Raw genomic sequence first — 27,502 nt, forward strand, 5'->3', positions numbered from 1 at the left:
TTTGGAAAGTTTTTGGAAGCCAGTGTAGACTTTAGAGTGCTGAAGTCATGTGGTCCTGGTGACTAATCCATGTCAGAAGACAGGGCACCATGTTGTGAACAAGCTGCAGCTTCTGCATGGTCATTTAGGGCAGCACCATGTAAAGTGTACGGTGATAGTCTAGCCTTAAGGTTACAAAGGTGTGGATGATGGTGGCCGGGTCCGAATCTGAAGAACATTATAGCATTTCTGTGAGAGAGAATTGGTTAAAGGTGTTTCTAGCTACCACTTCCACTCGAAGATCCAGGGTAGCACAGGATTCAGGAGTACCACAAGGCTGATCCTGAATGACAAAGGAAGGCTGAACCCCATCAATGACGGACATCCCAATCCCCCCAGATTGTGGTCTGCCCACCACTATCACCTCTGTCTTGTCCAGATCAAACTTCAATTGACTTAATCACATTCAATCCCCAGCTGCAGCCAGGCATTGGGAAGGACAGAAAACCATGGCAGGCAACCATTTGGGGTGCCTATACACAAGTATGGAGGCTGCTCCAACGCACTGTAATAACAGCGTGTTGGAGCAGACTCGATTGAGTCTGCTGTAGCATGGTAATTACTGTGCTGCAGCAGCCTCCTGTGTCTTGTGTATCAGTGTCCCTACGCTTACAAATGGTGGTGGGGGCGCTTGAACTAAAGCTCATTGAACAAGCTTTAGCTCAAGCACCCCTGCCCCCATTTTTAAGTGCGGGGACACTGATGCAAAAGATGCAGTGGTGCTTTAATTACAGTGGCTCTCAGAGCCGCTCTAATTAAAGTGCCACCCTACCCCTGGAGCACGTGTAAATGTGCCTTTGGAGTGTTAATTTGGTGGTGATGGTAAATGGGCTGCAGAGAGGGAGAGCAGCCTTTTGCACGGAGCACTAAAGGCCGGAGTGGCTAGAGGGGATTTTCACGCTGTTAGTAAAACACTGAACATATTGGAGAGCTGGGGATCAGCACGCCATTAATCAAATGCAGAACAGATCAGACTTCTGTGGGCCAAATGCGGTCTGCAAGCCACAAGTTGCCAACCCCAGTTCTAGTCCCATCTCCTTATGCTTCTTATGCCACCTACTTTATTTTGTGACCAGTCTGGAGGATGATGATGTTTTATCACATATGTTCCAATTTTTATGATGAAATTTCTTTATCTTATTTGAGGAATTAGTCATTGATTACATGCAAAAGCAACTGTGGGACTAACAGTTAACAGAATCAAATGAAAATAAACTTAATTTAATGTGTTTGGTTCGTTTACCTGGCCCTAAATCCCTTTCTGTGTATTTACTGTTGGTTTTGTCTCCCGTTAACCATCTCTCATGACCTTTAACCCCATTGTTCTAATCGCTGTCACTGAGCACATTGATCCTGCTTTTGTGTGTTTCCTATCCCAAGAAACCTGGTGTCAGCCACAGATTTGATCACAATTAAATTTACAACGAAAAGGGGAAAAAAAGCCATGATGCAGGCAGACAGCTTATTGCATTTTCCAGTTTATAAAATGGTCCCACAGTGAGAAATGTCTTCAAGCACATTGATGCCAAAAATGAAGTTAAACTTTAGAAATCCAACTATTCTTAAATGCCCGAATAGATCATACCTGCATCAGCAAAGAAATGGAAGGTTACTGTAATTATCTTTTCATATTCATTGTCTGCATGTGAAAAGGAGAAATCAAAAACTTTAGAGCCACTCAGAATTTCTCAAAAGTTTCCAGAAAGAAATCAGCTTGGTCTGAATCTGTTTGGCCTCTTCTTCTTCTTCTTCTTCTTCTTTTTTTTTTTTTAACTTCTATAGCTGAGCATGAGATGAACTGGGGTTGCTGTGCTCAGAGGAGCTATCTGTTCTTTTTAAAAAGAGACTTCCTTTAAGTGGTTTCATTACACTGTGGGCCCTCTGCTACCAATGATTAGACTCATTGCCTTCTTATCAAAGCCCACATGTTCAGACCCAACAATATCTATGTATCTGTGGTCATGGGCACATCTAGGACTTGAAAAAGGGGGGTGCGGGTGATGTGACTGGCACTGCAGGGGGTGGCTGAAGCTATCTTCCCCCTAGTCCCTGCCCCCAACAGGCAGATCACATTGAAGCAGCAGCTGCCGGCGACTTTTTTGAGGCCCCAAAGTAGCTAAGACTTTCCTGCACCCCCATCCCACCACCACCCTGTTCTGGACAACCCTTCCCCTCTGGTGCACAGTGGCACCTCCCTCCCCTCCCAGCCCCACCATCAAGTCTCCAGCAAGGGTTGCCTCTAGGCATAGGAAGAGGTGTTCCCTCCCCCCCCCACCCCGCCCCTTTATATTGTCCTGCTTGGCTGTCTTTCCCCCCCCCCTCCCCCAAGTATCCCCTGCCAGCTCAGGGCTACAGCCACACCTCAGACTCTGCAGATAAGTGAAGTGGAGGTGGGAGGGGTGCAGCTGTGCCAGTCCGCCCCCCCCTAGATCTGCCTCTGTGGTCCCATGCTTTTCTCCATTCCTTTATTGCAATCTGCTTAACATCAGCGCCTCTAGTTTGTATTCTCTAGGTTTAAGTTCAGTCTCAGGTTTTTTTTTCCTGCTCCCACATTGTGTTCATTGATTCCGATACCCTTTGGCTTGTTTGGCCTTTTGGTGTGCTTCATTATAACAGATCCTGTTAAAAAGAACAGGTGCATATCTAGGTGCATATCTTCATAAGCCCAATAATAATGAACTAGACAACATTTCTGATTCCAGAAATCACTGGTAAAAGTGATTCCTCAAAGCAAAACTTGGCTTACCTATAGTCTTCACCATTCACATTTGTCAAGAATAGAAGTCCAAGTTTTCCCTGCTGGCATCTGCCTTTTGAACATCTAGGCATTCAGATCAGGGAATGTTTTCTTTGTTGAAAGTTTATTGCCTTAAACACCACCAGTTCAGAGGAGTCCTTGGATTCAAAGAGGCACAAGAAGAACAATAAACACATCTCTGCATCACTTACTTTCTCTTGATTTGCTCCCTTGTAAAGTCCTTAGTTGCAATATTCTGCATGAAGTGCATGTGTGTGGTTCATGTGATCCCTGCTTTCTAAAACGTTTTGACTTAAGGCTGAATGTTTGACTGGTCAAATAAAGTTCAGTCAATTGACTGGTCTAATATCAATAAAAAATTGTAAAAAAAAAAAAAAGAGACACATAGGTCCAAATAATACGCAGAAAAGGCACAATTTTTCCATTAAGAAATGTGTCTAAAATAAAATATTTCTGTCAACAAAACTACAGAAAGTAAGGGGGAGAGTTAAATTGCTATAATCTTTGACTGATCAAAAATATGCAATTAACAATATTTGACCGCTCCATTGACTGGTTTGCAAACCCTAGACTCAATACTTTCCCAGGTAGGCCTCTTTTAAGAATGGGATATATAGCAGCAAGCTCTCTAAAACTAGAATTATTGGTATTAATGCATTCAAATATTTATCATACTTCATTAAGCTGGGGGAGAGAGGCTGAAATTTGAAAGGGAAACTACTATGCTGGACACATCCATTTCTTCCTTTCCCCACCACACCTTTTGTAGTGGTTCATAAGTGAGAGTTGTATACTGTTAGTGGTCTTTGCTCCATCACAACAACATAGAGACTCCCTGTGTGGTAGAGCCCAATTCTTGTGAGAGACTAATTTTCAGCTTAAAAAAAAAGGGGGAGAGGGGTTAAAAATAATCAATATTTGTCGAATCCCACTTTGAACAGGTCAGAAGAGCAGTTCTCAGAAAAATATCTTATGAAAACCAAACTTTCTTAGCTGCTTTGTCATCAGAACAGATGGGAAACTCAGGATTATGGGTGTAGTTTCCTCTTCTTCGCTATTACAGAACTAACAGACCAGCCCACAACCCAGCCATTTTGTCCTGTGTTTTCAAAATGTCAAATTTTGTTAATTGATTCCAGGCTTTCAGGCCCAGAGTCATAATTCTAAATTAGATTTCACAAGGGACTGTAAACCATCAAAGCAGATGGCAGAAAGGCTCTAAAGGAGTATTAATAGAGTGCAATTAAATTTACAAAACCTGCTAAACCTAATGCAGTTAAGAAGGGATCATTCCATTTTTTTCCTACCACTTCCAACAGAGTCATTTTTGCTATCACTTTTACTAAAGAGTGCCATGTGCTTCAGTTGGATAACGCATAGTCTGCTAGGAAAATGAGGCCTGTTGTTTCCTTTCTTTTTTTTGCTGTCTAAACAGCATAGGTCAGGCTCCTTCATATTTTGGTTAGAGCTCCTAAGGTATTGGGCAGTATCTGTTCTCCAATGTAGTTGTTTAGCAGTCATCAGAATCATGGAGATTCAGAAATATTTTTCCCCTGATCTCCCTTCTGCATTGTAATGTAAGGTGGGATTTTCAAAAGAGACCTCAGTGTGATTTTAGTTATGTGACTTCCTTAAACACTTTTGAAAATCTCAGCAATAATAATTTTCTCTTGCAATATACAGAGTTGCTTAACTTAAGGTCCTACTGTATATAAGCTAGAGGAAGTGAAACGTATATTGCTCACTTGGTTAAAAGATCCTTTGCTTAGTTTCTTTCTAATAGCTCCTTTATAAGCATGTGATCCTTTCTTCCAGAAATACTACTATTGAATACCTTTACGTATTCTTAGTAAATCCTACCTGAATGACAGATCCAAACAACTTTTCCACCAAAGTTGTTTCTGACAGTATGAAAGGAGATGACGACTTTTTTTTTTTTTTAAATGGTCCAAAGGTAATGCTCTTTAGAAAATTAACTTTTTAATTTTTAGCAGAGGTATTCTATATCAAGAATCAATATAGAGATCTCAAGCACTGAACTCTGGTAGGAATTTCAGAGAATGTCACCTAGTATATTTGGATTTTTTTTTTTCCTTTTGGGTCGGTGGATGAGTAAACAATGAAGCTGCAGTGAACTCCCAAAATGTGCACGTTTGGACCTGCAAATAATGATTTTAGCAATAAAATAGAGCGAGTTCAATAAGGCACTCCAAGTTAATAAATTCTTGTCTTTTAAATTGATAACGCTTTATATATTTCAACTATTTGAAGATCGTTTAAGAAAAATTATCTATGAAAAGTATGGTTTTATTTTTCTTTGCAGGCCAAGAGTAGGCTTAAGAGTCTTATGGGCTTTCAGTTTAAATTGAATGCCTTAGTAAACTTGTAAAACAGATGCCACACAGAATCACTCCAAATATATTTTTCTTATCTACATAATACACTTGTTCTACCTTATCTAACTCCAGACGAGTTCCATGTTTGGCTGCTGATGGTAACAGCTTTTATAATTACTATTATGTGTTATGCCCAAAGCGGAAGTCTAAGAAGAGATTGATTCAATATTCCTTTCCAGAACTTTTCCCAATAAGGAAGACAAGACTACAAAGTTTCAATATTAGGGTGTTGTTAAAGTGACCCCACTGGCACCCTGTTCCTTCAGACTTGCATTGGTTCAGTGTGTCTATAGCTCAGGACTGGGATTGCATCAATATTTTAAGGTTATGGGAATCTTAGACCTCCTTTTAATGCAGTCGTGGTACAGTCTTCAGAGTTTGTGAGCTCTTATGAGTTGTGAGTTCCTTTTACCCATTGAATAACTGGTTTGTCAGGTGGTGTGGTCCAAAGATTTTGAGATCAATGGATGCCCGCGCAGTCAGAGCTTTAATCCAGTTATATGCTTCATTTCATGGTGCTTGTTTTTATAAATTTTATTTTATTAATATGTGATCATCACTAACTGCTGAAACCATAATGTCAGGAAGTTACTATATTGTACCATACTTTTTTTCCAGGCAGAACTAATTAAAGGGAACTTACAAAGTGTTGGACTCACTCTGCGCTTAGTGCAGCCTAAAGAAGAAATTGGAGGACATGTTGTTGTTGAAACTGTTACACCAAACTCGCCTGCAGCAGCTGCTGATCTCCAGCGGGGTGATAGACTTATAGCTATTGGAGGTAAGTAATCAAATCTTTTATTTAAAACAACACGGGCATCTGTCTTTATTGAATGGCAATATACAGTTCTGTTCATCTAGACTGTCACAACAGAGAGCAAAATCAATCTGACCCCTATTGATACACTAGCATTTCTGTACTTATGTCCCCTTAAGGAATATAATTTAAGACCCATTTTTTGTATATTAATATCTATTTTTTTGTTTTTTATATATAAAAAAAAAAGTTGAAGAAACATTTCAAGCGTCATACTCTAACAGTCGAGAAATGGCAGGGGGGGTACCTGTTCGTTTTCTTCTGATGATTTAAAGCTGCTTAGCTTTCAAGGAAAAGAATATTTAGAGTAAGAGCAGTAAGGTTGGACGGTTGTCTGATCCAGCCCCTGGCCAGAGGCAGAATCATCCCTATCCAAACCATCTTATTTATTGTCTAACTACTCAGTCAACCCAGACACACACAGCACAAGACCTAACACCCCAATTTGACACAGAGAAAGCAGGAGGAACATGGTGGCCAATATGCTGCTGCTGCAAAGGTTATTAAAATACACTTGAGAAATCCCAGGTGTGGGGCCATGTCTCCTGCTACAGGAAGATGAAACTCCCCAAGGCCCATATTAATTTGGCCACGGGGTAAAATTTATTTCCTGACCCCAAATATGGCTATCAGTCTGACCTTGTGCAAAGGGGCAAGATGCTCTAGCCAGGAACCTCTGAGTTTAAATCTCAGCAGGAGCATTGGTGGACCCCAGTCAAAATCCCCAGCCTTGTTTCTGAGGAAAATGTATCTGTAGGAAAGGAAAAAATACCCTCCCAGCTGCATGTGGCAACCAGCAAAGCCCAGAAGCATGGGAAATATACCCATGGTTGAACATAGGCATAGCTACGCCTAAATCATTCCCTGACCAGTACCTATCCAACCTTTTCTTGAACACCTCCAGTGATGGAGAGTCCACACCTTTTTAGGCAGTCTGTCCCACTGCCTCCCGCTTCTAACAGTGAAGAAGTTTTTCCTGATATCCAATCGAAACCTACTTTGCTACAACTTCAAGCCATTGGTCCATGTCCTATGCTGCAGCAAGAGAGGAAAGCTGTTTTGCCCCCTTTCATGGCAGCCTTTCAGGTATTTGAAGACTGCTGTTATGCCCTCTCAAGTGCCTTTTACCATCCTGGCAAACATTTAAGTTTTAGCTCTAAAGTACTAACCTGTTAGACCTTTTCTTTTCCAGTTTAGGAACTAAAATAACATGTAAGCATTTAACGTTATGCCCCTGAAAATTCTGAACGTTTAGGCCAGTGATGTCTATAAAATCTTAGTTGCTGCATAGAAACTATAATCCACTCTTGATTTTTGTATAAAATTCCCAGACTCATTAGGAATCCTGATGTGGATTGAGGCACTTTGGCTCATATTCCATAATTAAAAATTAATTCAACTTCTCTGTGGGTACACCTTGACACCTCTGTCTAGATAGATTTCTGGGTTTTTTGTCCAGAGTACTCTGTTCGTAAAGCGCGTTCATAAGTTGATCCTGGAAATCTTTGTTTTTTAAAACTTAAGCTGGAGTTCCAGGATACAGCAATGGATAAAAGAATATCAGTGGGTAGGAAAATGGGCAACAAAGAGAAAATATTAATATGGATTAAAACAGTAGACGGGTATGAAGTACTGTCAGTGAAAGTTAGTGTTTAACCCAGCTAGTCAGCGGAATATGTTCAGTAAGGAGCCGAAAGTGTTTATATATCAATGCAAGGAGCCCAGATAACCAAATGATGGGACTAACTTCCTGTGTAGCATCTAACAGTGGATATATGGGGAATAACAGAAAAATGGTAATAGCAATCATCACCAAAATATTACTAAATTCAATAAAACTATTCAGGCTAGATGGAAGCAAAGGTAGAAGTAGTATCATAGTAGTTCTTCTTAATGATTATAGTATAATCATTATACAGACCAAAGAAATAATGGATGAATGGATGAAACAATCTGGGCCAAAATTATTTTAGGGAAGGATGATAAAAGCTGATTCAAGAAAAATGTTTAGGATATGAAGGGAGCTATGAGGAATGGAAGACAAGATTTATAGTAAGGAGAACTGTCTTGGAGATCAAGAAGTATAGGGATAAAGAAGTAGCAAAAGTCAAGGTGAGTTAGATCTTACAACGGATATTAAACTAGAAAAAAAAGGCTTGATAAGACGTACAAATACAGAGAACATTGAAAGAAGAATTGGGGTTGTTATTTTGTAAGGATTAGGGATGACCTAGCTACAGCCCAAACAACAAATAAATGCTTGGCCACAGCTGTCAGTAAGAATGATGATGCAGCATGTTGAGGCAGTAGCAGGGCAGCTAACTGGAATGACAGTATGGACATGCAAATACCATAATTGACATGGAAGCAAAACTAAGAGACCGATACACTCAAAATGAGAGTGGAAACGAGGCAGTCTCATCCCAGGATTATGAAATGGCATATGAAATCATAGTCTGTTGAAAATAAGCCATATGGTTAGAGAATAGCAGAAGTAGTTACCTACATCTTAAAAAGTAAGCCAGGCAATTACAGACTTATTTTTCTAAAACCTGGCATGATATTGTGGTACAAAATTTGAAGGAATGGATAACATAGAAGCATGGAGGTAAATAGGATAAAATGCAACACAGGTTTGCCAAAGGTAGATTGCAACAGAATAACCTGATTTTTTTTTTTTTTCCTTTGGTAAAACAACTGATTTTCTCCAGAAAGGAAATCTCATATAGCTAGATGTCAGTAAACATCTGATATAGTGCAAAATAAGAGTTAACTAGTTAAGATGGAGAAAAAAGAGACGTGCAGTACTGTAAGGTGGGTAAGGAACTAACTAAAGGGGAAATGGCAACAGGTAGTATTGAAAGGGGAAATTTCAAGTAGGAGAGAGGTTAATAGTGGAGTTACGCAAGGACTGGTTTTAGAACTTAGCTTAATATTTTCATTAATGACCTTGGCTCATAAATGTAGAAGCACTGTGATAGAGACACCCGGACAAGAATGACTTTGAGGTCTGAAGTAACGGAAGCGGGATGAAATCATAGAAAAGCAGGGCTGGAAGGGACCTCCAGGGGTCATCTAGTCCAGCTCTCTGCCTGAGGCAGGATCATCCCTATCCAAACTATCCTATATAATCCATAATCTAATCACTACATAAAACTACTATCAAGTTGTCCAGCATGCAAGGCTGTACAGTTAGGAACTAATGACAAGAACTTCTGGTCTTAAAAATCTTTCTGCTGACTTGCAACTAGAGGTGGGTCATGCAAATGTCCTGCCAGAAGACATTGCCAACCCCTGGTCTAGAACACCTTATAGCTGCTTTCAGTGATACAGTTACTAAATATTGCAGAATTGAATTATTCACGTACTGCTTTTTGGTCATTTATATAAGGATTTTTTTTTTCTTTTTGAGTTTGCTAATTTTTGTTTTTACTTTTTACCTAGGTGTTAAAATCACCTCAACTGTTCAAGTGTTAAAGCTTATCAAGCAGGCTGGCGATAGAGTTTTAGTCTTTTATGAGAGGCCTGTGGGTTATAATCAGCATGGTGCAGCGCTGCAAGATGGCTTTGCACAGTTAGAGGAATCTACTTTTTCAACACACCAAGAAGAGGACCAAGTTAGTGTTTTAACAGATGCTGACAGCAAAGACTTGGATTCTGAATTTGAAGACCTAGCTTGTGAGATAAAATCACCTGAGCTGAATGAAGAGATTCTAACAACTCAGAGTCCTAAACGATCAGTAGTAACATTTGCTGCTAAACCACTTGGAACTATATCTCCAATTCTAAATCGCAAGTTACACTTAGGAAATTATCAAACAAATTTAAAAACTCAACCAAAAGATGGAGCCAAACCATTAGCACCCAAAAGTTCTGAGAGCCAAGACCCAACACAGCAATCAGTCAGACCGCCACAGGGATCCGGTGCTAAACCTCCTGTCCCACCGAGACCACAGATTAAACTTACTTTGTCTTCTAGTGAAACTCAAATAGAAACTGGCGACATATCTTCTGAAAAACCAGAAAGGCCTCCTCCACCTGCAAATAATGGAGATAAGTGTTCAGAGAAAATAACAAAAAATAGTGATCAGGTAGAAGACCCAGCGCTATCAAAAGTAACAGCTGTACCAAAACAAGAAATATTAAAAGATCCAATTTTAGAAAATGCACGTGGTTCTAAGGATAGCGGAGACGATCAAATATGGGAATCGCCAGAAATTCCATATCGCAGCCGACAAGGTAGATGGGCGAGGACAAGAGCATCCTCCTGTATATATGAAGTGGAAGGCTACCATAAGTACCTTAATGTTGCACTTTGGTGCAGAGACCCTTTCAAAATGGGTGGGCTTATCTGCTTAGGACACGTAAGTATAAAACTTGAAGAAATTGCTTTAGATTGTATAGCTACATCATCCATGGAATACATCAGAACATTTCGATTAGACGCCCCTGCACCTAAAGCTGCCGTCACTAGAACTGCGTTGCGCAATTTGACAGTGCATAAGGGATTCAATGAAAAGTTTTGCTATGGAGATGTAACCTTGCACTTCAAATATTTAAAAGACGGTGAAGCTGAAGATTCAAGCTTTCTGCTGGAACAAGAACGGGAGTCTAACTCGGAAGAAGAAATTCACGCGCTTCCAAAAGAGCATATGTATCTGGGACAAATGGTGTTTACCGAAAACAAGCATAACTTTCAAGATACTCAGTTTCAGAATCCAACGTGGTGTGATTACTGCAAAAAGAAAGTTTGGACTAAAGCCGCTTCTCAATGCATGCTCTGTGCTTATGTTTGCCATAAAAAATGTCAAGAAAAATGTCTGACTGAAACTCCATTTTGTGTAGCAGCTGAAAGGAAACTCGATCGAACCATGGGAGGCTTTAAAACGGAAATCCAGGAAAATCAGGCTCCTGCATCCTCTCGCATTGATTCAGAAACCAAGTCTGTTAACAAAACAACAGGTTTAACAAGACATATTATCAACACAAGCACTCGGTTTTTAAATCTTCGTCAAGTCCCTAAAACTCGCCTCGCTGAACCAGGAACAGATGCCGTAGAACCTTCTCCAAAGCACACACCAAACACTTCGGATAATGAAAGCAGTGACACTGAAATCAGTGGTTCAAATAGTCCTTCAAAACGTGCAACTAAATTAGCAAGAAAGGAGGGAGGACTAGATGACAGTGTCTTTATTGCCGTTAAAGAAATTGGCCGTGACCTCTATAGAAGTTTGCCTACGGAGGAAAGATTCCAGAAACTGGAGTTCATGTTGGATAAGCTACAGAATGAAATAGATCAAGAACTAGAAAATAACAATTCACTGCTTAAAGAAGAAAAAGAAACAACTGATGCAAGGAAGAAAGCATTAATTTCTGCTGCATTGATTAAATCAGCTGAAAGACTGCAGGCGCTTACACTGCTCATGATCCACTACCGAGCAGGTATTGAGGATATAGAATCTTTAGAAAATATATCTTTAGACCAGCAGTCCAAAAAAATGACTAAAAACACAGAGGAAGCCAGCACTGCAGAAGAAATGGATCACGAAGATGTCAATCTGACAGAGGCTCCAACATTAAACAGCAGCATATCAGAAGAACCACATGACCCACCTCAATCAGCAGACTGATATTTAGCCTTCAGAAGGATGGACTGAAAAGAATATTTTGCACTTAATCAAAAAACACATCAGAGCTTAATTAAACACTGGTATAATGTATACAGCCAGCTTCTCCACGGTTACTTGCCTGTGCAAGAGTATGGTTAGTAGAGGTTCTTTTCCAGCTACGGTACCACCATATTGTTAAACTGGCTGGTTCAAATTGTGTTAGAAGTACATTTTTGGGTTTATACTGGGAGTTTATTTTTAATAATTTATTTTTAACTTTTTCTAATTATGTAACCTTAACATTTCACGTTAATGTATGTGTGGTGTCTTTAGAGCATTATTGACCCTTCAGTTTGTTTGTTTTTCTTTGAACTAGTGTTTTGAACAGGAAACCGCCAGGATTTCAAAATGTTTCATTTCCATCATGTGATGAAAAAGTTATAAGCTTGCTGCATGCCTAACCTGGTGACAACACAGCAGTCATTAAGGGACCGGGTTTTGAAATTTTGATCATGGTGCATTAATATGTCTTCTAAATAGTTGTGTATTTTTTTGCCAAACACGGTGGCTTTTTGTCTATTATTAATATTTAGTTAAAAGTACCATTACATATCACGTTACTCGCTTTCCATACTTTGTTAAACACCCTAACTTGAAAAAGTCATGATTAGTCTGAAATATGGTCTTGTTATGCTAAAAAGCATCCCTCGTTAGACCTTTGGGATATTAAACATTGTTTCATGTATTCAATATGGACTGATGCTGCGTAGTAATTTTATGGGGAATATGCCAGAAAACGTAGCAAGTTTGTTTGTTTTAATTGAGATAAATAGCTGGCAGCAGCCTTATAATACATAAATCCTGCTGTGAAATGTAATATTTAACCTGCAAAAGGAAAACTGAAGTTCTCAGAAGCTGGGGGTTTTTTTTATCCTTATCACTCTCTATGAAAGGCATGCAGCAACATTACTATTTCAAGAGCGTTTAATATTTTGCCACACATCCTAAGTGCAGAATAAATATGGGAGTTGAACAGAATCAATAAATGCTGTGTATGTCAACCCTTCTGGGATCATCAGATGTTGAAGAACTGCATTCAGCCACTCAACCAGAAGAAATGGAAAGAGCGAAAAGACCAGCTTTAAAAAAAAAAAAATCTTAAACTGCGTACGTCTCTCCCACTGGATTCAAACAAATATGTTCAGATGAGATAAGGAGGAATTTTAGCAACCAGTCTGATCATGTGCTATATGTAAATTTTGGATCTAAGCATCGTCTAACTAAATACATTATTCCTATTTATTATGAATTTCTTCAAGTTTCATCTTAATACAGAAATACCGTAATTTTTTATGTTTAAGTACTGTACTATGATATCACTGATTGTGGAATCAGAGGCGAAACTATTCAGTTAGACCACTAATTTAAAAAAATTTTGGTGGGCAGCCACTAACATACTACACTGTTAAATTTGTCCACTACAAAATAGGGAGGCAAAAATAATAAACAGTAGATCCAGCAGTAAAAAACTACTACTTCTACCTTTAAGTAAAGTTGTTACTTTCAGTCTTGCGACTAGTTGCACTTTTTTGTGAAGTATTTTCAGCAGTTGATAATTATTCAGCCGACACGTAAAAACATTATCCATCCTATAAATACGCATGTATAACACTTCTCGAAATTCTGCTTCAGCAAATAATAACTAAAAAAAAAAAAATCCCCCCTTACTGATTAGAAGTCATTTAACCCATACTTGATTTGAAATGCATAGTATGTCTTTTTCATTGTTATTTTCTGGGTATCTTACCATGCATTGGTGGTGATCTGGATTAAATCTCCATCAGTGTTTGCTCATTATTGATTAGTATAGGAGTTTTCAAGTGTATCCAAGTACTTCATTTATATACTGCCAGATGTGAAGGAGCTGCAGGAAAAAAAAATGCAAATTTTGATTTCACAACAACACATTCAGGATTTTAAATTACATAAATGTATAATATAATGGATATGAGAAGCTGGATAGAATTTTCTTCATATAGCATTGCTAATGATGATTGTAAGATATAAATTAAATGTAGTGCAATATTTTTAAATATGTTGAATGGGGTGGGGGTGAAATAGTTGTATTTTAGTGATGAGAAGGAGAACATAAAACTCTTATCTGGCATTAACTACAGCAAGCGCTGGCTCTTGAGGGAAAAGTTGTAATACTACATTCCTGATGTACTCTTTGCTTCCATGCTTGACTGTAAATAGCTGAAAATAAAGAATACCATAGAAAACAGAATCTTGACTTAGTGCTATCTAGATAGGTGGCAGCTGCACACATTTATGGAAATGCTGCCTGATATGATTTTGTTGGCTATGACTTTATCATAAGAACAAGCTTTAATAAAATAGTTTTGCTACATTACCAACTTCTTTGCACTATGTTATATTTAATATATTTGCATTACAATAGTTTATCATCTAAGGTATGATAACTTAAAGCACTATACTTTTAGGGAGAAATACACAAATATGCCCAATGTAGCACAACTGCAAAAACACACCACTACAGCCGGTGTTTTATTGCACATTGGAAGGAGAGAGAGGCAGCGGTACAGATGATTCTGCCTGTGCCGGTTCTCAGCACACATCCCCGTGGATGGGCAGGGTGATATAGCACAGCCATTTGGCTCTGTGCTGTTTGGGTGCACCGTCCAAAAACTCCGTGATGAAGTAGTACCTGAGGTCAGTCACAGTAAGGACCCGCGTGTTTCTGTGTCTTGCCCTTGGCTTTTAAAGGAGGAGTCTGACCCCTGTGTGCGCGTCTACACGAGAAGCTATTGCGCAGTGGTTACTGTGCATTTATTCAGTACTTGTATAATCAAGTACTAAATAAATGTGCAGTAACTGGGGTTACTGCACAGTAGTGCTGGCAAACGCCTTTTAAGTGATGCAACTTCACGGTAGCTGAATAATAATGTATAGTAATGTATTAGCACTGTTAGTGCTGTGACACACCACTGCGCAGTCAGCATTTCATGTAGATGGGTCCCGTGTCTCTCCATAGGAGTCCCACACAGCCCAGTTACTTTGATATTTTTTTTTTTTTGTAGCAGTACCAACTTAATTTATATTTTTTTTTCTTCCCCAAGAAAAATGTAAAAACAATCAGTGAGCAAGACCTTCCACCTTTTCTTCTTTGCTGCAAGTTACTGTGTTTCATTTTACAGAGGTAAATGTTATCTAAACCTTATGAACTTTTAAGCAGTAAATTGGTTAATGCAATTATTGAGTAAGCAAATAACACTTCACTCAATTGTCAATATTGTCTGTTAATTGAAATTTAAATGATCATGTTGTAGCACATAAGCTTCCAAGGGATGAAAAAGATTCTTTAGATGCATCCATTAAAATGAGATTAGAAGAAAAAGATATTACTAATATGAAGTCAGTCTTCAAAAGCGCTGTATATCTACTGCTGAAGTCCTTCATACCATTTCAGGGGTCTGTTTTCCCCTCCTTCCATTATATTTTCTCAATTCCCATTTATTTACACATGTCCATTCAGAAGAAAATAGTCTGTGTGTCGCACTACATCTGTCTGCATTATTTATTTAAATAGTTGACAAAAGTTTGGATCAGTAATCACTCGGCAACAGATAATTTGGGATATCTTGTTTTATATTAGCAGGTTATGTGCAGACAGCCTGTCTCCTTGAGGTAAAGTGTTTAATCCCACTAGTGGAAAGCACAGATCCACTACATGAATTAAGTGTTGCTTTCCTGTGGATAGGTGAAGTCCATCATACCTTCTTTCCATTTGGCACAAAAGAGGGGTAACCTTTTATCACATTTTATTACAATAAATCATGATGTATTTTAGGTTGTATTTTATTTATTTTTCTGGCATCTGAATGCATAACTATCAACAAAGAGACACTTGAAGTTTGATCCACAGCATTTCAATACTTTCTGAGCATACTATATACACTTTACAAAACTATATGTAAACACAGAATATCTATGCTATAGTCCGTAAAACATCTGCTGTTACATGAAGGCACATTAAGATTCAGTTACAAATAAAACCAAAATGCACACAACACTGGATAAAAGTGCATGTTGTTTTTTGTTGAGCGTTTACTTCCAAAGTTTCTTTTCCTCAGTGCAGATGTATAGATTGATTGTTTACTGCAGTACTTTTCTTTCATTAGACTTAGCTTCATCAAATGATAATTTGAGGTATTGGCAACAAGTTGTCTGTTCCTTTTCCGTTTTTAAGTGTAATTTATATTTTGACTTAATTTTCAAACAGACAAAACGTAAACATGTCTAGGTATCTAGCCACCTATCAGCCTGAAAATCGAATCTGCTCAAAGCAACTGTGGATGTTTATCATCTTACTTGTAGGACTCATTGTGAATGAATATTGTGATTCTGCAATATCAACTATTTATTAAACACCTTAAATGAATGTGTAAGTATCTAAAATAAAGTTTCAGAGATATGACAAAATAAAAAATCTGAATATAAAAAGGGTAAATCTTATACACCAACCTTCTTTAATATACACTAGCTCCATTATTCTTCTTCTACTCCTAAAATTAAATATGTATATTCATGTAACTGGCTCGTGGGTTCAAGCTGTATTAAAAATCAAAGTAGTAAAAGAAATGTACTGACCTGTGTGAACACAAGTGTTTGGAAAAAAGTGGGGTATTTTTTCCCTCCCTACCCAGTGCTCTCACTGCGCCACCAGTTTTGTAAGCAGAGCTCGCCTCTAGAGTCAGCAGAGGCGTTCTGTCAAAAAGAAATAAAAAGCTGGCCCTGCATGACCCCAACCTACGCAACGTTGTCTCATCATCCTAGTCTGCGTGTGCCTGAAGGAGCGTACTAACCCTAAAAAAGGATCAAGAAGGGATAGCTGCGTCATCCTCAAACTCTTTTTTTTTTTTTTTTTTTTTCAATCTGCAGAATAAATTGAGTTTTACTGACTTGACTTTGCCCCACCAATGACTCTAAGCATAATATGAAGTTTTGTGTGAAAATGTCCACAAGTGAACTTTAAAAAAACTATATATAGATTTATACTACACATTTAATCAAAAATATACTGTATAATATTTAATAAAATTAAATACATGAAGTTTAACACTGTTTATACAAACCCCTATAAAAGCTTTTTATTTTCCCTCTTCATAAGGCAGTTAGCAGTCTGCTTTATAGCCATCAGAAATTAATAATATACCTTTGGTTTCTTGACTATTTCACTATTAAAAGTACAGTAAAACTAAAACATATTTCTGGATGAAATGTTTCACATGAAACACTGCTTTTTGAACACCAAAATACTGGGTATGGCTCTTGGTATCATTCATCACTTTCAGACTCTTCATCGTCGCCACCTATGGGATAGGACTGGATGTTGTTCTGAGTATACATTTTTGTTTTAATGGGACAGTTGTGATCCATGAGTATTGCCTAAAAGAAAACAGAGCATAGATATAAGCAGTTGTGCTGTATGTTGGGGGCGGGGGGTTGCAGGTAACTACACAACTGCAGCCACAGATTTAGATGCTTCCATCTCTTTCAGGAAAGCATCCCTAATTTCAGTAAGAATAGGACAGACCTATCTACACTGGCTATGTGAAAAGAATCTTTACCCCCCCTCCCATAGTGACTTCAGTTGAAGCTGTTTTTCACCACATGTGGCTAAGTTGGGGTGCTTGTATTATCTTTCTTATGCGTTACGGATAATGAATTGGTTCTAGTTCAGATCACTGTTAGTTATGTGAATTGCAAGAAAGCAGAAAGCTGCTACTTTGAGTAAAGGCTCTGTCCGTTGCTTCATTTCCTTACCACTTTTGCTGCCTTTGCAAAGCCATAGGACTAGTCCGTGCTATTGCTATTCAACATTTTATTAGTTGCTTTGAACGTACATTTAATTTTTTTCCCTGGTTTCAGGCTCCACATTAAGCAAGTAACAGCTTTTATAGTGTTTTACAGCAAGACAGACTCTGCTGCTACTGAAACTGAAAGTCCAGATTAAGCCCAGGAACATGCCAGTAAAATCCTTTGAGCTCCACATGACTTGTGTGCCTAATCCAAAACAGAAAATGGTTCAAGTGTGAACTGCACCCTATATAGATTCATAGATTGTAGAGTCAAGGGACCACGAAGGATCAGTGCATCCAACCCCCTGCCCCAGGCAGGAAAGAGGGCTGAGGTCAGACGACCCTAGCCAGGTGCCTATCTAGCCTCCTCTTGAAGACCTCCAAGTTAGGTGATAGTACCACCTCTCTTGGCAGCCCGTTCCAGATTCTGGCCACCCTTACTGTGAAAAATGTCTTCCTAATGTCTAACCTGAATCTACTCTCTACTAGTTTGTACCCGTTATTCCTAGTTATTCCTAGGGATGCCCTGGTAAATAGCACATCTCCAATTCTCTGTTGTCCTCCCTTGATAAACTTATAGGCAGCTATGCACTCTCCCCTCAGATGGCTCTTGTGAAGTCTGAAGAGATCCAGATCCCTCAGCCTCCCCTCGTAGGGTCTTTCATGGAGGCCACTAATCATATGAGTGGCCCTCCTCTGAACCCTGTCCAGATTCTCCATGTCCCTCTTGAAATGTGCCCAGAACTGGACACAGTACTCCAACTGCGGCCTGACCAGTGCCTCCTTCGGTGTGTTGGTCATGCATCTGCTAATGCACGACAAGGTGCGATTGGCTTTGTTAATGGCTTTGTTACACTACCGGCTCATGTTCATTTTGGAGTCAGCTATGACTCCAAGATCCGTGATGTGATCTTAATCTGCTTGCATTGAAATCACTGGCCACCAAATTCTAATTGCCCTATAAAATTCATTTACTGCAGCAAAGGACCTGCCAAGAGCATAACATTGACTTTTTAGCCTTCTGTCTTTCTTAATGTCTCAGCAAAGTTTTTCCGCAAGACACGGAGCACAGTCTATGAACTATATGCATCCTAGTCTATGGAATGCCTGATGGGGTTTAGCTTTCAATTAATCATGTAATATTAATAGAGGACAGTAGGAACTCTTCCTCCAAACTGAAAGCTGAACAATGCTAGTTCAGTGACAAATTGCTGAAAGAGTGTTGTCTTGGCAGCTATAATGTATATAATAGTACTGATAGGCCTCAATCAAGGTACTGCTGGATAAACATCTGAAGTGAAGCCCTTTCCCTAGAGAAGGCAGCAGGGTCAGGATTTAATTTCATAAACTTGTAAAATACACATACTGTTTCAGGTCCTTGAGAGTTAAAAAATCCGGTATTTTTGTGTAAGTTTAAATACTTGTTTGAGAAATGACTGCAATGTCGCTCTGGCCTTTTATCTGTAAAAGGCAGCTGAAACTAAGCTTGTTGTCTTCACCATGGGACAAATTCTTTCTAATTCATCTGCACCACAGGCAGGTGAAAACTGGCATTCATTCATAAGTGGGTGTTTTCTCCTTGCCTAGTGTGGTTCTCTTTGCTTTCCCCTCCTGTACTACTGCCTTATGTTTCAAAGCAGTGGGAAATGTTGGAGATAATCTGCAAAAAAATCAATGGAAACAGGTGATTCTCCTAGCCACAGCCTTGGAATTTTACCCATTGTAATCTTTGTTCCACGCTCCTTTGCTAATAGGTCAGTGGAAGAGAAAGGAAGGAGGAAAGGAGGAGAAAAAAGACCAGAGTAGACGGGAAAGAGATGTTTTCATTTTCCCCTCGGAGTGGCTAAATTAAGCAGTTCAGAAGGGCTATCAAAAAAAATGTACTGCCTATCCTTGTATGAAGACTTGTCTGATCAGGTAAAACCAGCGCAAGTTTTTTATAAAAACTAAAAGGCTCAAAAATTCACAAGCCCAAGACTGTTCACCTGGCAAGTGCTCCCTCCTCCCCCTCGCCCCGCCAGGGCACTTTAGCTGCAGGAATAACTGAGGATGGAGGATTCCCTCCAGGAAGTGCACTTTGGCTGTTCACGATTCTGGCATTGCATTCATCAGATACACTCCTCGAAACAGCAGTCTTCCAGAACTTCTGGCTTGCGCTTAGGCCACCATTTGCTAACCCTTATTATTTTCCCTGGCTGCAGCTAGGATCTATTCTTCAAGAGACTCATAAACCTGAATCATCTCTTGAGCAGTCTGGTAGGTACTCTTCCCTCATACTGGTACTCGCCAAGCCCGTTCCTGTCTTCCAATACATGTTTCAAAATGCAAGTAGCTGCAACTAGCAAAGACTGAAGCAAAGTTATAGAGTTCATTTGCCAAAGTCCATGTCCCTGGCAAATAGCAGCAGCTCTCTCTTCTGCCGCCCAATTCTAACCACTGTGTAAAATGACCAGTGCAGTCCGGAAAAATCAGACTGAGCAGTCAAAAGACTTCTCTTGGAAATTGCCTTTAGACTGTATAGCACAGCAGGTCCAGTGCAACCAGGCTTGATGGGATTTCAGCGAGTATTTTGTTCCGTTCTGTTTGTGCCTTCCCCAAACAGGAAGGCTCCTATCAGTTGTGTTCTGCTCATACCTTTCAGAGATATGCCACTGCATTTCTAATGCAAGGATTTGTGGACAATTATTTTTCGCCATTCAGTGACTGCAAGTCTCTTACTTTGAAAGGGTAGTTGGGGCCAGAACAGCATTTTTTTTTCAGGTTTGGCAGGATCTCCGAGGCACCTAGGGAGAGGGGCTGAGCTAGACCTGCTGTTGTACAGCACGGGGAGAGATGCTGCATGGATTCCACGGGTTTTGCAGATCACCCCAGTGCTGAAGCAAGAAACCTGTGATGGCTACATGTGACCTACTAATATTTTATCATGTCCCCTGTAGCACCGGCAGACTGGCAACTCCCAAACTGCTTGCCAAACAGATGGAAGAGGTATTCAGAGCAAAGCCTGGCTCTGGAAACTTGTGTGCAGCAGTATGAGAGGTAAAACTCAGCAAGAAGCCTGAGTCTGCAGGAAGATTAACACATACAGGTAGATAAACTGAGGAGGAGGGGAGGGAGTAAAATACATTGTAAAGCCCCTTGGAGGAAACAGCATCATAAAGGACACAGAAAAAGCCAACACCTGCTGAGCCCATGAAACATTTTTCTGGGGCTAGTAGGGAAGGCAAGACATCCAATAAATCAACATACGGCAAAAACCCATGCACACCTCTTATGGAAACTTAAGTTTCCACCCCAGAGGAGGTGCAGCTTTTTATACTGAATCTAGCTATTAAACTGTTTTTAGGACTGTTCATTGGGCCTTTATTGCTCCAAGCCCAAGAAAACATACGTTGCTGATTGTCTTGCAAGATTAAAGAAGAATTGGGTCTGGTTAAAAATACTGCAAAGGGTAGGAGGAAGGGGCAAAAGAATGCCAAATTATGCACAGAGCACATAGTTTATACTCCATGTGTGAAAGGGTAGAGATATCAGAAAACCTTTAGGTCCTGTTGCTGAGAAATGAGTGCTAAGGAAGTAGAAAGACAGTACTGTTTGTTTTGATTTTAAAGAAAATCTGCTCACCATTTTTTCTTCCTTGGCAGGAGGACTTCGCAGGAAGAAACACAGAGGAGCAAAGAGAATATCCACAATCCCTATAATTGTCATGAGCCATGGGAAACCGATGGCCTTGGCAATGGCACCGCCAGCAGACGGACCTTTTAGAAAAAAAAACTGATTTACAAATGCTGTATGTACAAAATATTTCTGACAGTCATTAGAGAAACAAGCCTGGTGAGCAATGTAAATATGAATTTTTTAAATCCAAGTTTCAGCACAAACCTTTTCTGGGTCCCAATTTCACACCCACTGAAGTTCATAGAGGTCCTCCCATTGATTTCAAAGGGCACTAGTTCAGACCTTTCATGCACTTTTTTGCACCAAGCCCAAACCAAAAGGCTGGACACAAGGTTCCCCCACAGTAGACTGAGGGAGGACAGAATGAAACCCTCCATCAGGCAGACTGCAATAGCCACTGCTTTAGCTTCAAGTACAGCAGTGGCCCAACACTGCAGGCAGCTTTTGTAGTCAATGCCTGTCTTGCTTCAAATATCTTTAGCAGCACGGATGCGTCTTGTGCAGGACACAGAGCCATGGCATACAGGCAGCGTGCAATCCTCACTGGCGCTCTGTGTTATTTCCACCGCACACCAATCCCAGGCTGCAGGAGCACACCAGTTTTACAGTTAACAGAGCTGTCACTGCCCTAAAGTCTTTTTCATTTCTCTTTTCACAACTGTAATGCTAACAGGAGAAAATTTAGTCCTTACCTAATGCAAACCCCATGCAAAAGGCAACATCAGCTATTGCATACACGCTGCCATAGACTGAAACATGGCGCAGATCTACAAGGTAGCCCATAATTGGCATCATGGAAGAATCCACCATTCCTGGTGATGATAGGAGGGAAAATGGATTTAATGACATTGCTTTCATTTTTTCTCTCTCTTTAGCTTTCATATAAGCTAAAAAAATCTAAATAAAACTGAAAGATTTTAATCTTAAAAAACACTCCAAAGCTGTTCCTATAGGAAATAAACTATTCTGTCTATGTTTATACACACACAAAGGCTTATATTAGTTTGGAGTCTTATTAAACTCTGTTGTACATGGATGACACCTGAGCTACACCGTCATTGTGAATGACAAAACAGCATGAGCTGTTTATCAGATCTAAAAGCTGTGTGAGATTCAAGGTTTGTAATGAATACTATAATAGCCACGCTTACTGCAAGTTCTTTGTTTCTGCAGATACTTTAGAAAGCTCATCAAATATCAAATTAGGCATCTGTCTGCTCCTGTGTCTTATAATGAAAATAACAAAACCCTAAAAATTCAAAAAGCATTGTTCTTTTTAAACATTTTATATGCAATGTACTGAAAGAGTATATATAGCTATGCCAGGATATTTATACTGGGTCAGCAGTACACCTGTTTCTAATGTGCCTGTTTCTAGGTAAATACCAGGCAAGAGTAAAAAGTGTGTGAAGCCTTTTTTTTTCAATTAATGCATCTCTGGAATTGTAAAAATATGATCTAAATGGCCAGATAATTTGAAAGATGGAATTGTTCTGGGTTTAAACTAGCCTGGCTAATGAGATTCTTGGCTGAACACTTTGAGTGTAGCCCTTGAAATGATTTCTAGCTTACAGATAAATTCAGATCAGAGTCCAGGGATGGTTATTCGTCTTTCAGCATGGCAACAGAAAGCAAAGAGCAGGTTACATGTCATTTTACTTACCAATGGCAAACCCGACCCCAAAATTTGGTGCAATGAGCCCATATATGTTTTTGGCAAATGGTACCTGAAAATTAAATTTCAGAAATGTAATATATCCTATCATATATCGCTAATTGCATTATTGTCTTTCTCTCAAATAACTCTTCAAAGCAATTAAGTGTGTTGTCTGGAACTATAGAACTGCTTGCACAGAAAGGCAAATTAAAACTTGAGTAACTCTTTTGTATTGTTTCACAGAATTGCACCATAACAGCGTTAATGTAATTATTGCATTTAATTACATCTTAATATAGTAAGCTATAATTGACTGGATGAGAACACTACAAAATTATGCTCCTGATTCCTCAAGACTATAATCTCCTGCCAAAAGATAAGTACTATTAAGGATAATGGAAGCAGAAGGCACTGAGGATTGGACACTAGGACATATTAAAATAACGGTTTAAAAGGTATCACAAGGCAGCAACTGCAATAAAAATCTACCGGACAAAATACAGAAAAGTTTGAGTTGAGCTGGCAGTTAGTTTTGTTGCTAGGACAAATTTTACTCACACATAAAATGCTTATTCCCACGATTATCATCCCAAGCAGAGCACAAAGCCATCTATTAAAGAAGAAACATTTTCTTAGACAACAGTCAAATGCAGACAACAGAAGCAGTCTTGCATTTTTCAGTGTTATTTCTGAAGTACAGAGGTTCATAACCAAAGAAAAAGCAACATTATTTTATTTAATGAACTGTTTGGCATAATTTTCTAGTAAAATCTAATGGCTTCTATTATTAAGTAATGGCCTTAGGAAACACTAGAAATATTACAAGAATACGTCAAAGGATTTTTTTAATTAAGCATACCTTCCCATTTTGTGTGCGAGTATCCCAAAAATATTAGTTCCAATAAGATAAGAGATGCTAGCTGGAATAAAAGCGATGCCTGAAAAATATGAAAGACAGCTTATCAGCCATGAGTTCGATGAAGTGTTAGAAAAACTAATAAATTCAGACACAACCATTTTGATTTAAGCGCATCTAACAGAGTTCAGGTGCCTGGCCCAAGGCATCAAATATCCGGTGTGTTTCAGCCCTTTCATGAAGTCTAATGAGGTTCAAGATTACCCATCAAATGCAAGAGCATCGTGGTGCCTTTGAAAAGAGTTTTTCAGTATCAGTTATAAGGATCTGGAGGGGAGGATTTACGAAAGAGACAAAGAACAAGAGTATACTCCTCCCATGTATACAGCATCTTTTGGCCAGATGAAGCCCATTGTAATTAAGAGATGGTCTTTGCACCAATGCAATTTACTACTACTTCCAACACGTAAGGGGATTGTGGTTTTTAAGGAGCTTCTGTCTCCTACAGGTAAAATCTGGCAAAAAGAACCAGGAGGAGGCAGAGCCTGCTTTCTGTTGATGTCCTTCCTGGAGCAGAAGGACTGCGACTTCACAAGTCACAATCTCGCTCCAAGGGTAGCTCTACCGGCTGTGTAACAACGCTTCTTAGAGGTGCGATTGTAATGCCGGTGTGGCCCTTTGCTAGGTAGGAATTAAAGCTAAGTGTACATATAGGGAATTAAATGGTTAAAAAAAAAGAGCACTATTTCTTTTTTTTTTTAAATGTAGAAAGCTAAGATGGTTAGAACTCAATTTGAAAACAAAATTAAGCACGTTAGTCATCCAGGGTCATTTTCATTCTGACCCTGCAACACCAGCTTCCCTCGTGCCTAATCTATAAGACCTGTTATTTTGGATCAAAGATACATTTTTTTTTTTACATAGTTGTTTGCTGGACAACTTTGAGTTGTTCCTTGCTAGAGGGAAGCTCTGACTATTGGGTTCAAGACCTGTCCCCAGTGGTCTTCCCCTCCTCCTAGATCACAGGACAGACAGCAGGTGACTGAGATTCAAAGCTAATGGGAAGTGTAAGAGGAAGCCTGCTCTCAGAGGAGAGAAGTACTACTAGAAATAGCTTTATGCTGTCAGGTTCTCCAGGGTTTAGGTAAGGACTTCTGCAGGAGATGCCCTGCTGGCAAACACTGATGGGGGCAGTGAGTGGAAGAAGCTAGGACAGAAAGAGTAAGAGAAGAAAGCATTACTGGAACTAGCTCTGAGAAACAATCAGGGTCAGTAGATTTAAGACCGTGATTCTCAACTAGGGTGCATTGAGATCCTTTCACCAGCACTGCAGATGTTAGCACTGTTAGGTGTGCAAATATGATTCATAAGATAAACCCAACCATTTCAAATAAGAATCCATAGTGTTAAAAAAGTCTGACCTGTTGTGGGTTGGTTTGTTTTTTGAGTTCTCTGCAACAGAAAAAACTGCCATGCTATTTTTCCATAGTTAAAAAAGGAGTAAAAACTAAGAGCTGATGTTTTCTTGTGTTGCCTCGAGCCTAAAAAGGTTGAGAAACATTAAGGTATATGGCTTCCCACTTTGGGATCCCAGGAAACACAGTAGCAGAAAGATGTTAGCTCTGCTCTGATCACCTAGAGAGAGAGCAGAGAACAAACAGCTGCAGTGAGAAAAAAGTAACTACTGAGCCTGGGAACTTCTAGGAAGGTAATTTTTCTTGTTCAGACTCTTATTTTGACCTGGAAGGAGAAGCTTCTAGCTCTAGTCTTCCAGTCAATGCACCAAGCTGTCAACAACTCCCAAATCAACTGGGGCATCGAGTAAGGAGGAAGCTGAGGCAGAAGAGAGGTCCTGATCCCAGGTCAGGTGAGCTGTTATTAGGCTCCTATAAAGGTTTGGTAAAACTAATCTTCTGTCCACATCTTTTTTCCCAAAAGTGCTTAGAAAAATCTGCAGCCCAGGTAGGGACCTGCTGTGGATGCTGGTAGTTAAAAATGTGAGTTTGAAAACATTGTTTATAAAATTGTTTTCCCATACACCTGAGCCTGATACTTAGGTGCTACATAGTAATTTGTCTTCTAACCCTGAATGCAGAGTTAGGGGCATTTGCACTGCAGGGTTCAGCAGAGGATGGCATATACAGGGCAGGTAGTTTGAAGAGATGGGCAGCTGCTTTCTGCATTATTTGGACCTTCCAGGTGGACAACCAGGACTCAAACTGTATTTGGAAGGAAACAGCACGTCCGTGCTATATAGTCTTGATGTAGCTAACACCGCTTGGCAGGGTGCACTCGGCACTTGCTGGAGGCCCCTGAGCTTGACTTTAGTGCATTGTACAATAGCATAGCCAAGACAAAACATGTGAAGGAGAATGTGCCTCAAAGAAATGTCTACAGCCATCTACACCTTCACAGACTGCCCAAAGCACTGTAAGCCATCAAAGCTGCCTGGGGATCCAGGAAGAGCAACAAAGCTGGTAGGACCCCAAAGCTGCAAACTGCTGCAAACTACAGAAACACCCTCTGTTCCTGGATCTGTGTTTCTCACCCTTTTCAGGTTACTACTAGCTCCTTACTCAAGTAAAGCTCTTTTGCACCCTGTTACCCCATGTGTAACAAAAAAAGTATCAATAGATCCATAGACAAAGAGGGAGTGGATGTGGGTGAATGCATGTGTGCAAGGAGGTGGGAGAAAATGTGTACCCTGGGCAGATAGTGGCAACTCTTTACCTGAGTGTCTAACACAACTTTCAATGCCTCACAGTCCCTATTAACCTGTTCCAACCTGATAGCTAAGAGATGTCATACTAGATTGGGGTGTTAAACTCATTTGGCCCTATGGGCCATATAAGTGGCATGGGGTCAGTCCAGGGGCTGGATCAGGCCTATGGCCCTCCCCCATCCACATGTCTGATCCAGCACAAGTACCCCTCACCCAGTGCTGACCAGGATGCCGGCCCCAGCAGGTGGTGCAGCTCTGGACCTGGCCCTCGGATAGTGTAGCCTAGCGCCCACCCCAGCAGGTGATGCGGTTCAGGCCCTGCTCACTGCAGGTCATGGGCTGTGCTTCTCACTGGAGCTGGGTCCCGGGCGGTGCAGCCAGGGACCGGCAGCAAACTGTGGGCAGCTCACATCCTAGGCACTGTGCAGGGGAGTCTGGTCTGGTGCAGCCAGCAAAAGGGGCAGAACTGTGGGCCAAATTATAGGGCTCTGTGGGCTAGATTTGGCCCACGGGCCATGTATTTGATACCCCTGCACTAGATGCTTCCCCATGCCAACATGTTACACTGATATCTCATCCAGGTTGCGTTACAACCAGCTCATTTTCAAGCCTTTTACTATTTCTCACCAAGAGGTACCTTGGCTGGAGAAGAAAGAGAGCAATAGTAAGGGTCTTTGTGAATAGTCATCATGAATCTTTACCTCCAGGCTTGTGCGATTAAAATCTCATTATTCATTATAACGTAGCACTAATGGGGTGTGGCTTTTTCCCCTGTCTAAATACTTGAGCATAACAGAAGAACAAAATGCTACATTTTAATGTTCTCCCTAAGACAAGGTTGTTACCTACAACACTTTTGTTCGTGTTTTGCAGTAGCATCTCACATCTCTAATCATAATTCAGAGTTCATCTGTACCCTTGCTCCTAAGAATTTATGATCTAAATAAATCTCTTCTTGGGACTCCATCAACCATGCATAGCCAGCAGCAGATTAATGCATGGGCACGTGGGGCCCGGGACCAGAGGCCCCTGCCTCTCCCAGGGACCTCCTGGGGCACCAGGGGCTGCACGGCCCAGGCAAACATCCTGGC

General features: G+C 40.1%; 2 protein-coding genes across 2 annotated transcripts in view; one reads left to right on the plus strand and one right to left on the minus strand.

The window, feature by feature from the left end:
- PDZD8 (PDZ domain containing 8) overlaps nt 1-14,032 on the plus strand; it is a 92,821-nt gene extending 78,789 nt beyond the window's left edge. The window contains exons 4-5 of the mRNA XM_006262713.4: nt 5,812-5,974; nt 9,455-14,032. Of these exons, the coding sequence (XP_006262775.3) occupies nt 5,812-5,974; nt 9,455-11,640 (2,349 nt within the window). The 3' untranslated portion in view covers nt 11,641-14,032. The remainder of the gene's footprint in view (nt 1-5,811; nt 5,975-9,454) is intronic.
- Nucleotides 14,033-15,480: 1,448 nt separating this feature from the next.
- SLC18A2 (solute carrier family 18 member A2) overlaps nt 15,481-27,502 on the minus strand; it is a 44,508-nt gene continuing 32,486 nt past the window's right edge. Inside the window, exons 10-15 of the mRNA XM_006262699.4 lie at nt 23,693-23,771; nt 23,392-23,443; nt 22,840-22,903; nt 21,869-21,988; nt 21,123-21,256; nt 15,481-17,088 (exon numbers count right to left, since the gene is read on the minus strand). Of these exons, the coding sequence (XP_006262761.1) occupies nt 16,978-17,088; nt 21,123-21,256; nt 21,869-21,988; nt 22,840-22,903; nt 23,392-23,443; nt 23,693-23,771 (560 nt within the window). The 3' untranslated portion in view covers nt 15,481-16,977. The remainder of the gene's footprint in view (nt 17,089-21,122; nt 21,257-21,868; nt 21,989-22,839; nt 22,904-23,391; nt 23,444-23,692; nt 23,772-27,502) is intronic.

The sequence above is a fragment of the Alligator mississippiensis genome, chromosome 6, assembly GCF_030867095.1.
Source record: "Alligator mississippiensis isolate rAllMis1 chromosome 6, rAllMis1, whole genome shotgun sequence".
In the NCBI taxonomy this organism is placed as follows: Eukaryota; Metazoa; Chordata; order Crocodylia; family Alligatoridae; genus Alligator; species Alligator mississippiensis.